The following is a 15,234-nucleotide window of genomic DNA, read 5'->3' on the forward strand; positions in this document are numbered from 1 at the left end:
GGATTTCTGGAAGGATATGGCGGGTAATCGCTGCTCGTTTCGCCGACTGTGCAGCGAGGCTGATGGCGCGGTGCGACCGCAAGTGCCAGATCAAGTGCGAACCAGGTGCGTGTGCGTGTGTGTCTCTGTCTCTATCTCTTGCGCTTCATGCATGTTTCGCCGTTTCCAATTGTGCCCCGGACGAGTGAATTTGTTGTCATTTTAGCCCCGAATGTGCGAATTCTGTTTGATTCTAGTCCTCGTGGCCTCCGGCGGTCTTCCGATGAGCATGTGTTCCGGATGGACCGCGGGTTTCGATAGGTCGAGTTTCCGGCGTGGGCGGCGATGAAAGAACTATTCCGCGCGCCGTCGGAAAATTCGTTACTCGATAGCCGGAGAAAAATGAACAGCAAAGGTCGTTCTTAGGTGTAGCGAGTGAGATTTGGCGATATATTTGTGGCTGGTGATCTTGAGGTACCAAACCTTTGTAGAATATGGGAAGCACATAAGTTTACCACACTGGTCCTCAATTGTAGGGGCGCGCACGGGAATTGGACCGACCCGGGAGCCGGATCAAAACAGTCGATTTATGGGTGGTTCCCGGTTCCCAAATTTTGGAAATCGGGAATAATCGGTCCGGTTTGCGGTTCTAGTTCCAGGAGCGGAACTGAACCACCTGGACCGGTATGTTTCCGATTCTAGGATGGAACGGGGCCGACCCATGAGCGGATCACCTCTACTTAAATCCTATTTTATATGTATTATAGGCAAGAAGATGATCATAGGATTAGCAATTTAGCACTTGATTCTTCTCTTGATGAACTGGGTCACATAGATCATCATGTAAATGCCCCCGGATTTGATTAATCGCGCTATCTTACTCGGCTAATCTTGAATTTCGTCGTTCGATATTATGGGGAAGTCTGTATATGAAAGGTCCAGTCTTTATTATTTTTTTCATTTTTTTCTCCTACATGCAGGCCTTTCGGAGGTGGGGGGAAATGTCGGCTGAAATCGCTCCGTTCGATCGATGATGAACAACCGATCGGCAACCTACGCCGACCGCTCGATCGATGATGAACAACCGATCGGCAGCCTACGCCGATCGGAGCCGTAATCTTTCATGTATGCTAGTAAACAATGAATTATGTACTGTGACTATATGTCAACGGGATATTACGCTCATGTGCGAGAGAGTTTTATTTCGAGAGTTTTTCTTTTAATTAATTAGGGGATTTCTTGTAATTTCCTTATTTTACATATTCGCTTGTAATTTGCACGAATTTTTTCTTCTGCTCACAGGAAAAAAATGTGTGCACGAATATTAGTTAGATGAGTGCAGAAAAAAAAATCCTTGACATGGCGGTAAACACAAATATCATATATATTTATTGGGTCGGTCCATTTCGCAGAGTTGTCTCTAGAAAATTACATATTCCATTTTCTTTTTTCTTTTGTAATATAGGACGTCAAGATGTAGACCCTCCCGACTGGGTTTGTAACCCCCTTCCCTCTTTGGGAAATCCTGTGTTTGATGCTCCTTACTCTTGTAGGTGGCCGGGTTTAATGAAATGATATCTCTTTCGACCAAAAAAAAAAAAAAACTAAGTAATGAGTCAATGACCTAGTTTTGAGAACAGCTATAATTCATGGAAAATGAATGATTTGTGATATCGGGTTATCAAACTATGAAAATAGTTTTCATTTATTTATCTTTTTAAGCCATGCAGACGATTTTTTCGGAAAATGTTTTTTGAGTTATTTATTTTTCGTAAAACAAACGGAGCTCATAATCCATAGGGATGAATTTCATTTTTCTTTTTCACGTGAGTAATTCCGAATATATTTATATGGATATCAAAGTGAAATAAGAACACTATGACGGTTACAGCACAAAGTCAAATTAATTCACAAAAAATTTCAAATCATGCTCATCGTAACATATTTGCCCTGTACTTTTTTTGTGATGTCAAAATCCTCAGACTATGCTCACATTTACCCTAAAATTTTTCTTATGACGTAAAAAATCCCAAACTTGTATCTATATAACACATTTACCATCCGTCAAAGCTTTTTTAGATGATTTTTAAATAAAAACGCCATTTTTATTTCATATAAGTCACGTGAGCGCATGTCAACACTATTTGCTCTCTAGCGTCAATGCAGATTTTAAACGATTCTCATTAATAGAATTTTAACGGAGAGTAAATATGTCGCATAGGTACAAGTTTATGAATTTTGGTGTCACAGAAAAAGATTTAGGATAAATGTATCACAATGGGCATAATTTATGATTTTTGGTGGCCTTTACGCTAACAAAAATGTCAAATTGATTGGACGAACTTGTCTAATAAGTATCACATTTTAATAGTTTGTATTGATTTGACATTTTCATTAGGCCTTCTTTTGACGGATAATAAAGAGACTAATTTTCTTTTCTTTTTTTTTAACAAAAACAAGTACACGGACTAAAATTTAGCATCGCCAAAATGCAAGGATCAAAGTGTAAATTTGCATTAAAAGGCTTGCACAAGTAAGGATCGCAAAAACTAAAATTATGACAAAATAAAACATGTGGACCAAAATTGAACTCTCTGGAAAACATAGGGATCAAAAGTATGATTTATCAAAGATAAAAGAGAAAAATACATAAAATCGCATGGCTTCCTAAGTCGTTGACCCGTCTCGGAAGAAAACTAATTGATTGCTCGGGCCTTTCAGCACGATCTGAATATTGGCAAGTGTAATAATACTAATTACTTTTTCTTCACTTAATAATTATTTTTGCGTTGAAATTATATTTTGAAAAAAAATGAAAGGAAATATACAACTAAGAATGCACAATTGATCATTTTGTACATAATCTTTGTAGTATTTATACGAAGAAATTTTATTTTCTCTTAAATGAGTGAAAATACATTTTTTTAGTAATGTTTTATGTTATTTTGAAAGAATATTTCTTGATACCAAGGACGCCATTCACTTTAACAATGTTTGCTATGCAATTAGCGAAGAATTGACACATGTTAGATGTAATAATAATCCATTTTTCCAAATAATGTCCTCAAGTGTATGTGCAGTTCATATACCATATAATGCCTATAGGAATGAATACCTTATCCTATGTTACTTATGTTAAATCGATCAATTTCAATGACAAAATCGAGATAGCTAACAAGATTTTTACGATATACCCACTTTATTAAATTCAATACGGGGATAGATCATGTAATTCTTATGCCATGTTGAAAATTAGTAAATGTGTACGTAATAAGAGCATTTAATGTAAAAGCCAGAATATCCATTTTTAACTACAATTAAAATGTTCAACCAAATTTGTCGATTTTATGCAAGATTAAGTTGTGTCTTTTGTGGCGTATTACGAAACATAGCATCATGTTAAGACTTGTCGAGAATATAAAAATAAATAAATCTATATTTTCTAGGTAGTTAAATTTAGGGAAAACGATACCAATATTCTCTAAACTTTAATTTGATATGCAATGTTGTCTCTGAACTTTTAATCTATTCAATAATATTCCTGAACTTTGGTCCAAGGTGCTACATCGTCCATGAACTTTTAATTTATTCAATATAATTTTTGAATTTTGGTCCAATTTCAATATAGTCCCAAAACTTTTAAATGTTTTAGTATAGTTTACGGACTACTTTGAACAAATTAAAGATCTAAGGAGGATGTTGCATGTTGGGTCAAAGTTTATGGATTATATCACATAAATTAAAAATTTAGGTATAATATTATACATTAAACCAAAGTTCATGGACCATACGCACTATCATCCCTTAAATCTACAGAAAAATCGCAAGTTGCGGATAGGAGTGCAAAGGCGCTCGCTCCTGTTTTAGGGGGTCTCCAAAACGTCGCCGTTCCCAAGTTTCAAGCGAATTTGATTTGAAAAGCGATTTTGCCCCCCTAAGGCGGTCTCCGTTCGCGCCTCAAAGACGACGCCACCACCGTCTCCTTCATTTCCGCAGCCCCTCTCTCTCTCTCTCTCTTCAATCTCTCTCTAGCTCGTTCGACAATGGCGTCGGACGCAGTCCAATCCGCCCTCCTCTCCAAGCTCGAAGCCTCGCTCGCCTCCCATTCCTCGGACGACATCCACTCCCTCTTCTCCGATCACCTCCGCCCGTTCTCGGACCTCGCCGCGACCGCCGCCGCCGCCGCGAAGCCCAAGAAGTCCTCGAAATCCGCCGGCGCCGGCGCCGGCAACAACCAGCAGGGTTCGATCCGGTCTCTGGCGAAGCAATACCTCTCGTTCCTCAACCGCTCTCTCTCCCTCCTGCCGAAGCTCCTCTCGGCTCCCCGCCCCGACCAGTCGCGCCTCTTCGAGACCTACGGGCTGTGCCTCGACTGCTTGGGCGCGCTCTCCTCTCAATTGGCGTGCAAGCCCTACTCGGTCCACGTCCAGAGGTCGAGGTACGTGCACTGCTTCGAGTCCTGCGGGCTGTACGGGGACGCGGCGAGCGAGGGGTTCAGGTTGCTGGAGAGTCTGCGCGGGATTGATTTTGGTGACGGCGGCGGGAGGGCGAGAGGGAAAGGTGGATTGTTGCCGCCGGCGGGGAAGCCGGCAAGCGAGGATAGGGAATTTGCGGTTTTGGTGGTGGAGATGGTGGTGACGACTGTGAAGTGTGTGGCGATGGGGCAAAGTAAGGACGCTCGTGATTACTCGAAGTTGCTCGGGTTGGTGGATGAGGTCCGGCCGTGGTTCGGGTTCGTGCACTTTCTTTGTAGTTTAGACCAAAATCTTTTTCCCCCCTGTTTATTGGCTGCTACATTGTTACGCTCATGGGTTTCTGATATTGAATTGCCAGGGTCTTGGATGCAAATATGTTAAATATGTCTTGAATTTAATGTACTCGATCCGGTTTATCACCCGACCCGACATATTTTTGTGCGACCCGAAAAAGGAGATTTAGTTCGTGACGCGGAGGGTTGGGCCGATAGTTTTAGTTCGTGACGCGTAGCCCCCAAGAAAAATTTTTGGGAAGTCCTATTTATAACGCGGCTGGGTTTTCTCATAGAAGTAGAGAGAGAATTTTGTTTTATGAGAGTTTTGGTGAGCTGTGAGGTTTTGTCAAGTCGTTGTTTCAACTTCTGAAAATTGTATTCTCTTTGATTATAGTGGAATCTTGATTTGCCTCGCCTGTGGACGTAGATCACCTTGTGATCGAACCACGTAAATCCTTGTGTTCTGTATTTGTTTTTCCGCACCTGTTTTTTCATCAAAATACATGACAAATTGCAGAGAGCGCTTGTTACTTAACTGGGGAAATGTACTGTCTTTATGGTTGGTGAGTTAAGCAGCTTTGATGGGGATTTTGTGCGTTCATTCTGTACAGCAACTTTGATTGAGTATGGGAAGTCATCAATGAAAGATGAAATATTCAAGGTTAAGTAAATTCAAATCTCGCCTCCTTTGGCCAAGAAGGATGTGTAATTGTTTCTAATGTGTAGTTGCTTTTTGCAGTTTGCTCGCAGGATATGTTCCGTATTAATTTCATTATCTGACGAAAGAACATCCCTCATATTTGATGTACTAACTTGTTTATTAGAATCAAGTGGCCGTGATGGAAAGGTAAGTCTTTCAGAATAGCATTTGAGTTTTCTTGAAAAAGTATATACATTCAAGTAAGGAAACGTGAAAGGGGACACTAACGAATTTACATATGAATTTTATGGGTACTCATAGCATTTCGCTCACTAAGTCCAACTAATGTTAACTTTCATGTACATGGTAGTAATTGGGGGTTTAATTGGAGAAATAGAAATTAAAATCTTGGAACTTATGGTCACAAATTCTAGATCAGTATGTTTGCAGGCATATATTTTCCTAATTTCCATGTTTCTCGAAGTGGAATCATCCACTTTGTTAGAAGTTCAAATATTGCAGTTTGGGTAGCCACATGCGGGTGGATAATGGAATTTGGATTTTGAAGCTGTTTGTTAATTATAGTAGGGCTAAAAAGAAGCTGACTTTCAGTTCTACATATTGTTGTCAAAAGTTTGTTTTCGAGATCAAGGAAGATTAGTTAATTTTGTTAGAGTTATAAATGCATTTAACAGGTAGTATTTTTATGGGAGAAAAATATGGGTTTACAATGGAAGAAAGAATCAAAATTGCAGTGGACTTCACATTGTGAGCCATGCTGATGAGTGTAACTAGGTAATCAAGACTTTGAGAGTGGAAAAGAATAGCTTGGGGATTATAGTTTTTTGCTCCCTTTTATATTTTTTATAAATATTTCTTTGTTTAAGAGTTACATAACTGTAGAAGTCCATGAAAGATCAAAAATGCTTAGACAATGAGGTGGCAAAGCAAAGTCCAATCTTGTGATTGACAATGCAGATTTGTTTTTTTTCTCCTCCCCCTCGTCTTTGTCTTCTTCTTCTTTTTTTTGGGGGGGGGTGGGGGGATGGTGTCAAGTAGATGAAATTTTCTAGATATCGTTCCGACTAAACCTCATCCAATGGTAAGGGCGAGCAAACAGTAAGAGTTGAAAGAATGAAGTAAGTTAATTCTGATTGTTCATTTGTAGATAACCCAATTGTGCGGATGTGTGTTGGATTGGATGCCTTGAATGCCAATGGATAGTTTTCTTGGGCTTTAGGTTTAGTTATTATGTGCAGTTTTTGAACAAGTGATCCCTTGGCTAACAATAAAAAAGGGATGTCACAAACTGGTCAAAGAAGGAAATGCATCAGAAATAACAGCTGAAAGGAAATAAGAGAGCAAAATGCATGAACTAACAAAGGCTAACCAAACTGAAAAGCAGCAAACGAATAGCGTTATTTAAAATAAAGCTCTTCAACGCTGGATAACTCAATTTCAAACCTTCCAAAATCCTATTGCGCCTTTAAGCCCTAAGTTCCACTAAATAATACCAGCTCATACTTTTAAACCTAATATCAGAAGCTGCAAGTCGTATATCAGGAGTGCACAAGAATTCCCTAACCCCCCTCTAGCGCGTTTGCTTGTTCCATAATCATGTGCTTTTTCTTGATGTAAATATCGATTTATGAAGTGAGAACTGATTATGTCTTGTCATTATTCTTAAGGTAGGTTGATCATGTCCCCTTACACGTCACGAAAGTGTATAAATGTTGAAGTGCAAGTGTAGCCTATCATCTCATAGAGCATTGCAACTTTGTAATGTTCTTTTAGTTTGCTCTACTTACAGATTGAGTTGTTAACCAAGATATTCTTTCGGCAGATTGAGAAAGGTGATGCTGGAGCAGAGATCATGGCACTTTTTTCTTATTGTGCCAATAGATGTCCTTATTGTGCCAATAGATGTCGAGATGTGACCACCAGTTTCTGTTGTAAATTTTCTGTATATATAAAGGACATAGCTACTAAAAAGGTATCTCCTTGACATAGCTTTTCTCATCCGGCAGTTGCACTTGCTTCATTGTATTCACCATTGCTTTCGGAAGTTTCCTGCCGTGCTGATGGTGATTCATTATAAATGGCAGGTTTCAATGCCAGTTAGTTTGATTTTGAAGCTTTATGCTCTTGGTTTGTATATACTTGATGGCAAGATTAAACCAAAAGATGGTGGTTCAAGAACTTCCAAAGTTGAGGAAGATGGCTCTACATTGTCAACAATCTCAGGCAATGGGGACAGACTCAACTCTTTACCATCTTTATTCAGTTTATTGAGAAGTTACTTCCTCATCAAGTCCAATCTCGGCCGTCCGCCGCCGTTGCTGCAGCCGCCTCTGCCTCCGCCTCTGCCTCATGGCCCGGTGACGATGGGACGTCCGCATTCTCCAGCTTCAGCGAGCTGCAACGGGAGCTGCAGTGCTGCGTCACCGGACGAAGTCCCCGTTGGCCGCAAACCTGAGCTCCGGCACCCGGAACGGCGGCGGTGGAGGCGGCGGCATCAGTATCAGCGGCGACTGCGCGCGGCTACCAGGCTAATGGACGGCTGGCTTCGCGGGCAATGGGGGCTTCGGATACTAACCCGATCCGTAAATCTACATCCCCAAATTGGCGGCCGCGCATTGAAGAAGCCAACATCCAAAGGGACTCTCTCTCTCTTTCCTGGCACATGCCAGCTCGGGGATCGCAGGTGCGAGGATGATGTCATGCATGGTGACGTGAGCACATAGGCAAGCGAAACACCTGGGTGGCCTTGTTCTCTGCTGCGTTATATATACCCAACGTTCGATCCTGGCACGTGCCAGCATCAGTATCAGCGGCGACCGCGCGCGGCTACCAGGCTAATGGACGGCTGGCTTCGCTGGCAATGGGGGCTTCGGACCCTAACCCAATCAGTAAATCTACATCCCCAAATTGGCAGCCGCGCATTGAAGAAGCCAACATCCAAAAGGACTCTCTCTCTCTTTCCTGGAACGTGCCAGCTCGGGGATCGCAGGTGCGAGGATGATGGTGACGTGAGCACATACGCAAGCGAAACACCTGGGTGGCCTTGTTCTCTGCTGCGTTATATATACCCCAACGTTCGATCCTGGTACGTGCCAGCATTGGTATCAGCGGCGACCACGCGCGGCTACCAGGCTAATGGACGGCTGGCTTTGCGAGCAATGGGGGCTTCGGACCCTAACCCAATCCGTAAATGTACATCCCCAAATTGGCAGCCGCGCATTGAAGAAGCCAACATCCAAAAGGACTCTCTTTCCTGGAACGTGCAAGCTCGGGGATCGCAGGTGCAAGGATGATGGTGACGTGAGCACATACGCAAGCGAAACACCTGGGTGGCCTTGTTCTCTGCTGCGTTATATATACCCCAACGTTCGATCCTGGTACGTGCCAGCATTGGTATCAGAGGCGACCGCGGGCGGCTACCAGGCTAATGGACGGCTGGCTTCGCGGGCAATGGGGGCTTCGGACCCTAACCCGATCCGTAAATGTACATCCCCAAATTGGCAGCCGCGCATTGAAGAAGCCAACATCCAAAAGGACTCTCTCTTTCCTGGAACGTGCCAGCTTGGGGATCGCAGGTGCGAGGATGATGGTGACGTGAGCACATACGCAAGCAAAGCACCTGGGTGGCCTTGTTCTCTGCTGCGTTATATATACCCAACGTTCGATCCTGGTACGTGCCAGCATTGGTATCAGTGGCAACCGCGCGCGGCTACCAGGCTAATGGACGGCTGGCTTCGCGGGCAATGGGGGCTTCGGACCCTAACCCGATCCGTAAATGTACATCCCCAAATTGGCAGCCGCGCATTGAAGAAGCCAACATCCAAAAGGACTCTCTCTTTCCTGGAACGTGCCAGCTCGGGGATCGCACGTGCGAGGATGATGGTGACGTGAGCACATACGCAAGCGAAACACTTGGGGTGGCCTTGTTCTCTGCTGCGTTATATATACCCCAACGTTCGCTCCTTTTCTCTGCAACATTCATCACTCATTTTCAGTAAAGAGATTCAGCAAAAATGACATCCTTTTCAATTTTCACGTTGAATTAAGGTAGTTTCACGATCGTTCAAGAAACCGAAATCTCAAGAGAAGGGAGAGAGAGCGAGAGGGTTTCAAGCGATGGCGATGCATCGTTTGTTTGAGGCCGTGCACAAAATGAAGGCCCCGTTGATGATGGTGGTCGTCCAGGTCGTGCTTGCCAGCGTCAACATACTGTATAAGCTGGCCGCGAGCAACGGGATGAACCTGACTCTCGTCGTCGCCTACCGGTTAATATTCGCGACCGCTGTCCTGGCCCCTCTGGCTTTCTTCTTAGAAAGGTCACGCACACTTTTCTTATTGAACGAAGTTTAATTTTTCCCTTGCGATACCGGTCAATTTGAATGTGTATGTTTATACTGATTTCCTTCTTTCACATATAACAGGAAGAGCTGGCCAAAGATAACATGGATAGTGCTTGCGCAAGCCTTCTTTTGTGGGCTATTTGGGTAAGTGCGTGCTTGTGGATACATTGATGTTCAGGTTCTTGATCACCATGCCTCTTCTTGTTTAATCCATAAGATTCGGGAAATGCTTGGTGGCTTGTGGTGCTATAATTTAGCACTTATAATAACAGCCTAAAAGCCATATTTCCCATGTAGTGCAGCTGACAAGATACAACCTTCACCAGATATTTCTTATAAAAGAGACTTCTAGTACATAAATGTGTAAGACTTAGGTGTTTATGCATAGGGAAGTTCCTGGTCTTTTTTGTTGACTGGGATTGAATGAATTGCAGGGGATCAATGACGCAAAATCTGTACCTAGCAAGCTTGTCAATGACATCGGCGACATATGCCTCGGCCATGGCCAACCTCATCCCCGCCATAACCTTCGTCTTGGCCGTTTCTCTTGGGTATGTACAGGATTTCTCATGCAAGTTCCTCGACATGTAATTGGCTTATAATTCACTAGAATCGGTCTTTGGCGAATATGCTCTGGGATCTTCAGCTGGGATGTTCTTCTGACGTGGCTCGTGGTTTTCTTTCATGTTCACGTTGGTCGATCGAAATTAGGTTGGAGAAGGTGAAGCTGAGGACAGTTGCAGGGAAGGCAAAAGTGGCGGGAACATTAATGGGGATCGGTGGCGCAATGCTGCTCACGTTCTACAAGGGAATGGAAGTCAACCTTTGGTCAATGCACGTGAACCTGCTGCGCCACGTGGCGGCGACCCAGCAGGGCCGGGAGGGTTCGAGCAATCTCCTCCTGGGATCGCTTTTGGCCGTGGCCAGCTGCTTCTGCTACGCTTTGTGGTTGATCATTCAGGCGGGTCTTTGCTTTATCTTTTCAATACGTCTTCACGTTGTCGCTTTTGATTTACCTTTTCTTTTCAATCGTAACGCGCATGTCTGTTGTTTCTTGGTAGCTATAAGTCATATCGTACAATGATTTGTTTGACAGGCCAAGATGAGTGAGGGATTCCCATGCCAGTACACGAGCACGGCTTTGATGACCTTCATGGGATCAATCCAAGCAGTGGTTTACGCATTGTGTCGAGAGAGGGATTGGAGCCAGTGGAAGCTCGGATGGAACATCAGGCTCCTCACCGTGTCATACTCGGTACACCACGACGAACGCCTTACTCTCTAATGTTGTGTGCTTTCATTAGGGCTTAATATTGATTGTCGAACTACCTCGGTATGTGTTGTTAGCTGATCCGCCACCCACCACACGGCGTGGTTTTGCTTGTGGTGTTTTAGGGGATCGTCGGTGCCGGGCTGTGCTTTACTCTAATCGCCTGGTGCGTGAGGATGAGAGGACCGGTCTTCGTGTTGGTTTTTAATCCTTTGATGTTGGTGATCGTGGCCTTGGTGGGGTCTATGGTGTTGGATGAAAAATTGCACCTAGGAAGGTAAGTATATATACATATGTTTTTAAAGCATTCGATCCTTTCGAATCACTTAACACGGGATATTTGAAATTCTTGCTTCGTTTCGATGGTAGCATTCTAGGGTCAGGGCTCATAGTACTTGGTCTCTATGCGGTGCTATGGGGCAAAAGAATGGAGAATAAGAAGATGAATCAGTTAGTGCCATCGAGCAGCCCCAGTGAATCTGAATCCATTGAGATCGCTGTCGTCTCTCCCAACAAGAACGACGTTAAGGAGGGCGACGATGTTCAAGAGTTGGCTCAAAAGGAGAGCGAAGTGATCCAAGAAAGTTTTGAAGGGAAAAGACGCGGAGGAGGAGAACAAGCTCAAGGAGCAACCGACCTTGGATTACCGTACCATGTTTATTGTCCCTAATATAGGAGAAAATATTCGGTGGTTGCATATCACCACATTATCGTCTACGTCGCATGCGTGAATCATTCAAAATTCGACACATGTGTGATGACATGGAATTAAAAAGCTGGATTCAGAATCTCTCTTTCTTTTCTCTCTCTCCTCTGAAGAAGATTGACACACGCAACATTAATTGCCTTCTCTCTCTAGCCTTTTGTAAAAGAACTCTGTTCCAAATGAGGAGGTCTTCCTTCTCTCTCTCAAATTTCAAATTTCACTCCGTCTCTCTGCGTCCGAAGACACACTCTCTCGCCTTCGACTCCGGCTCCGACACGTTGCCTTCGCCGTCGCCACCATGAGCCCCATTGTTGCTGGGTTTGAAGCTCGTATCCGCCTTCGGCACTTCGGCTCAAATCCGCATCCGGAACGTTGTGACTCTTTTTCTCGTGGGTTTTGGCTTCCAAAACTAGATGTAACTTCTCCTTCAAAACCATGGAATCTTGCACTCCATGGATGAGTCATTCAGGCTCTTGATGTTGCATTTCGGGGTTTCTTGAGGTTTCGCAGACCTGTGAGGAAATATCTGGTTTTTTTTTTCTTTTTTACAAGGGTATAAAAAGTCTGCTTCTGTATGCGGGCATTTGGCCTTCTTGGGGGCTCAAAAATTGTGTCTTTATTGGCAAAATCAAGAAGAAGATTTGTTTCTGAGCGGGAACGAAGATTCGTAGCAGTGAACCGAATCGAGTTAGTGTTTTTCAGACTCGGTTCAACAAGTAGCCCGCGGTCAAACTTTGACCCGCCCACACGCGTCGGACCCAATCCGAACGGCGCCCCCCGCCCGAGGATTCAGCACGGGCGGCTTCGCATCCACCGAAGTGGCAGCCTCGCAATTCTCAGCACAGGGCGTGGGGAAAATCGTCACTCCGGCGGACCCCTATAAAAGCTCCACCTCTCCTTCCTCCGCTCGCGTCTCCTCCATCCACACTACTGGAAAAGGAAAGCTAAGCAAGAAGAAGCAAGAAGAAGATGGCGACGAAGACGGCGGAGATACTGCTCGCGGCGCTGATCTTGACGGCGATCTTCTCGCGGATGGACGTCGCCGTCGAGTCCGCCGCAGCAGATTGCTACGACGCTTGCTCCACCGCGTGCGTCCAACCCGACAGTGAGTAGCTTTTCGATTTCCCTGTGTTTTTTTCCCTCCCTCCCTTCGTCGGTCGGATTTCTGGAAGGATATGGCGGGTAATCGCTGCTCTTTTCGCCGACTGTGCAGCGAGGCTGATGGCGCGGTGCGACCGCAAGTGCCAGATCAAGTGCGAACCAGGTGCGCGTGCGTGTGTCTCTGTCTCTATCTCTTGCGCTTCATGCATGTTTCGACGTTTCCAATTGTGCCCCGGACGAGTGAATTTGCTGTCATTTTAGCCCCGAATGTGTGAATCCGGTTTGATTTTAGTCCTCGTGGCATCCGGCGGTCTTCTGATGAACATGTGTTCCGGACGGACTGCGGGTTTTGATAGTTCTGAGTTTCCGGCGAGGGCGATGAAAAAACTATTCCGCTTGCCGTCGGAAAATTCGTACTTGATGCCGGAGAAAAATCGACAGTAAGGTCGGTCTTAGGTGTCGCGAATGACATTTGGCCATATATTTGTTGCTGGTGATCTTAAGGTACCAAGCCTTTGGGAAGCATAGAAGTTTACCACTCTGGTCCTTAATTCTAGGGACGGGCACAGGAATTGGACCAACCCGGGAACCGGATCCAAAAGAGTCGATTTCTAGGTGGTTCTAGTTTCATTTGGAATCAGGAGTTATAGGACCAGTTCCCGATTTTAGGTGCGGAATTGGAACCGCTTAGATCGGTACGTTTTTCTTTGTTTTTTTAAAATTTTCTTTTCTCTTTAACAGTAAAGAAAAGGAAATTGCCGAAAACCCGAGATTGATCGGTCCGGTCCGGTTCCCGGTTTTAGGATGGAAGAGGCCCGACCCAAGAACGGATCACCCCTACTTAAATCCTATTTTATTTGTATTAGGCAAGAAGATGATAGCAGGATTAGCAATTCAGCACTTAATACTTCTCTTGATGAACTGGGTAACATAGATAATCATGTAAACACCCCCGGGTTTGATTAATTGCGTTCTCTTGCTCGACTAATCTTGAATTTTGTCGTTCAATATCATGGGAAAGTCTATATATGAAAGGTTGAGTCCTTATTATGCGGGTTAATATCACAAAAAACTCCAAACCGGTATACATGTGATAAATTTACCCAAAATTATTTTTTTGACCACAAAAAATCCCAAATTAGTACACCTATAACAATTTTACCCCGAACTATTTTTTTTACCGTAAAAAATCAACACTGGTACACTTATGACAATTTACCCTCGAATTAATTTTTTGACCATCAAAAGCCCTAAACTGGTACATATGTGACAAATTTACCCTCCATTAGTTTCCGTTAAATTTTACTATCAAATTGCTAAGTTTAATGACACGTAATAATTGACAAGTATACCGGTTTTTGGTTTTACCCCTTTGTTTGTTACAAGTTTACTAATTTGTGATTTTTCATGGTATTAATCCAATTTAACGGATACTAATGAAGGGTAAATTTGTCACAAATATATTAGTTTGGGGTTTTTAGTGATCAAAAAATTAGTTCATGATAAAATTATCACAGGTGTACCAGTTTGGGGTTTTTGGTGTTCAAAAACTTAGTTCAGTAGTAAAAAATTTAGTTCAAGGTAAATTTGTCACGGGTATATCAGTTTGAGATTTTTTTGTGGTAAAAAAAATAGTTCAAAGTAAAATTATCACAAATATGTCGATTTGAGATTTTTCATGGTATTAATCTTTATTATTTATTCTTTTTTTTTTTTGCCTTACGTGCAGGCCTTTTGGCAATGGGGGGAAATGTCGGCTGAAATCATTCTGTTCGACCGCCGATGAACAACCGATCGGCAACCTACGCCAATCGGAGCCGTAATCTTTCATGTATGCTAGTAAACAATGAATTATGTGCTGTGGCTATACGTGAACGGGATATTGCACTACGTACTTATACGTAAACTTGATTTCGAGAGTTTTCCTTTTATGTAATTAGGGGATTTCTTTTAATTTCCATATTTTACATATTCGCTTGTGATATGCGCGAATTTTTACTTCTGCTCACGGGAAAAAAAATTTACGGACGATATTAATTAGATGAGTGCAGGAAAAAAAAAACCCCTTGACATGGCGGTAAACACAAATATCATATATATTTGTTGGGTTGGTCCGTTTCGCGGAGTTGTTTCTAGAAAATTACATTTTCTAGTTTCTTTTTTCTTTTGTACTATCGGGTTATCAAACTAAGTAATGAGTTAATGACCTAGAGTTGCGAACGACTATAATTCAAGACTCCGTTTGTTTCACGAAAAATGAAAGATTTATAAAAATTATTTTAAAAAAATAATCTTTTTTATCGTTTGAATTAATTAGTTAATAAAAAATATTTTTATCGTCAATAGCAATTTATGTTTAAAGATTTTCGTGAATAATGAAAATATTTGTCGTTCATTCATCTTTGTAAGCGATACAAATGATCATTT

At 43.0% G+C, this 15,234-nt stretch overlaps 2 protein-coding genes and 1 long non-coding RNA gene across 4 annotated transcripts in view; all 3 read left to right on the forward strand.

Annotated features, from left to right (window-relative positions):
• Positions 1–3,933: 3,933 nt before the first annotated feature.
• LOC115692887 (separase) overlaps positions 3,934–15,234 on the forward strand; it is a 32,495-nt gene continuing 21,194 nt past the window's right edge. The window contains exons 1-2 of one of the 2 annotated variants that reach the window (XM_056303416.1): positions 4,573–4,711; positions 5,247–5,390. In XM_056303416.1, the coding sequence (XP_056159391.1) occupies positions 5,286–5,390 (105 nt within the window). In that variant the 5' untranslated portion in view covers positions 4,573–4,711; positions 5,247–5,285. Of the gene's footprint in view, positions 4,712–5,246; positions 5,391–15,234 lie in introns of both variants that reach the window. The other variant, XM_056303415.1, reaches the window with a different exon arrangement.
• Positions 9,310–11,709, forward strand: LOC115692894 (WAT1-related protein At1g68170-like). Its single transcript, XM_030619865.2, has 7 exons — positions 9,310–9,706; positions 9,812–9,874; positions 10,165–10,281; positions 10,442–10,691; positions 10,827–10,985; positions 11,126–11,277; positions 11,370–11,709. Exons 1-7 carry the CDS (start codon positions 9,507–9,509, stop codon positions 11,668–11,670), a joined length of 1,242 nt encoding a protein of 413 aa, XP_030475725.1. The 5' UTR covers positions 9,310–9,506; the 3' UTR covers positions 11,671–11,709.
• LOC130135098 (uncharacterized) lies at positions 12,607–14,787 on the forward strand. The gene is made up of 3 exons (XR_008814569.1): positions 12,607–12,811; positions 12,920–12,970; positions 14,537–14,787. It is a non-coding gene; the product is annotated as an uncharacterized LOC130135098 (long non-coding RNA).

The sequence above is a fragment of the Syzygium oleosum genome, unplaced genomic scaffold (assembly GCF_021117445.2).
Source record: "Syzygium oleosum isolate NSW1041296 unplaced genomic scaffold, Sole_v2.1 Sole_v2.27, whole genome shotgun sequence".
Lineage (NCBI taxonomy): Eukaryota > Viridiplantae > Streptophyta > Magnoliopsida > Myrtales > Myrtaceae > Syzygium > Syzygium oleosum.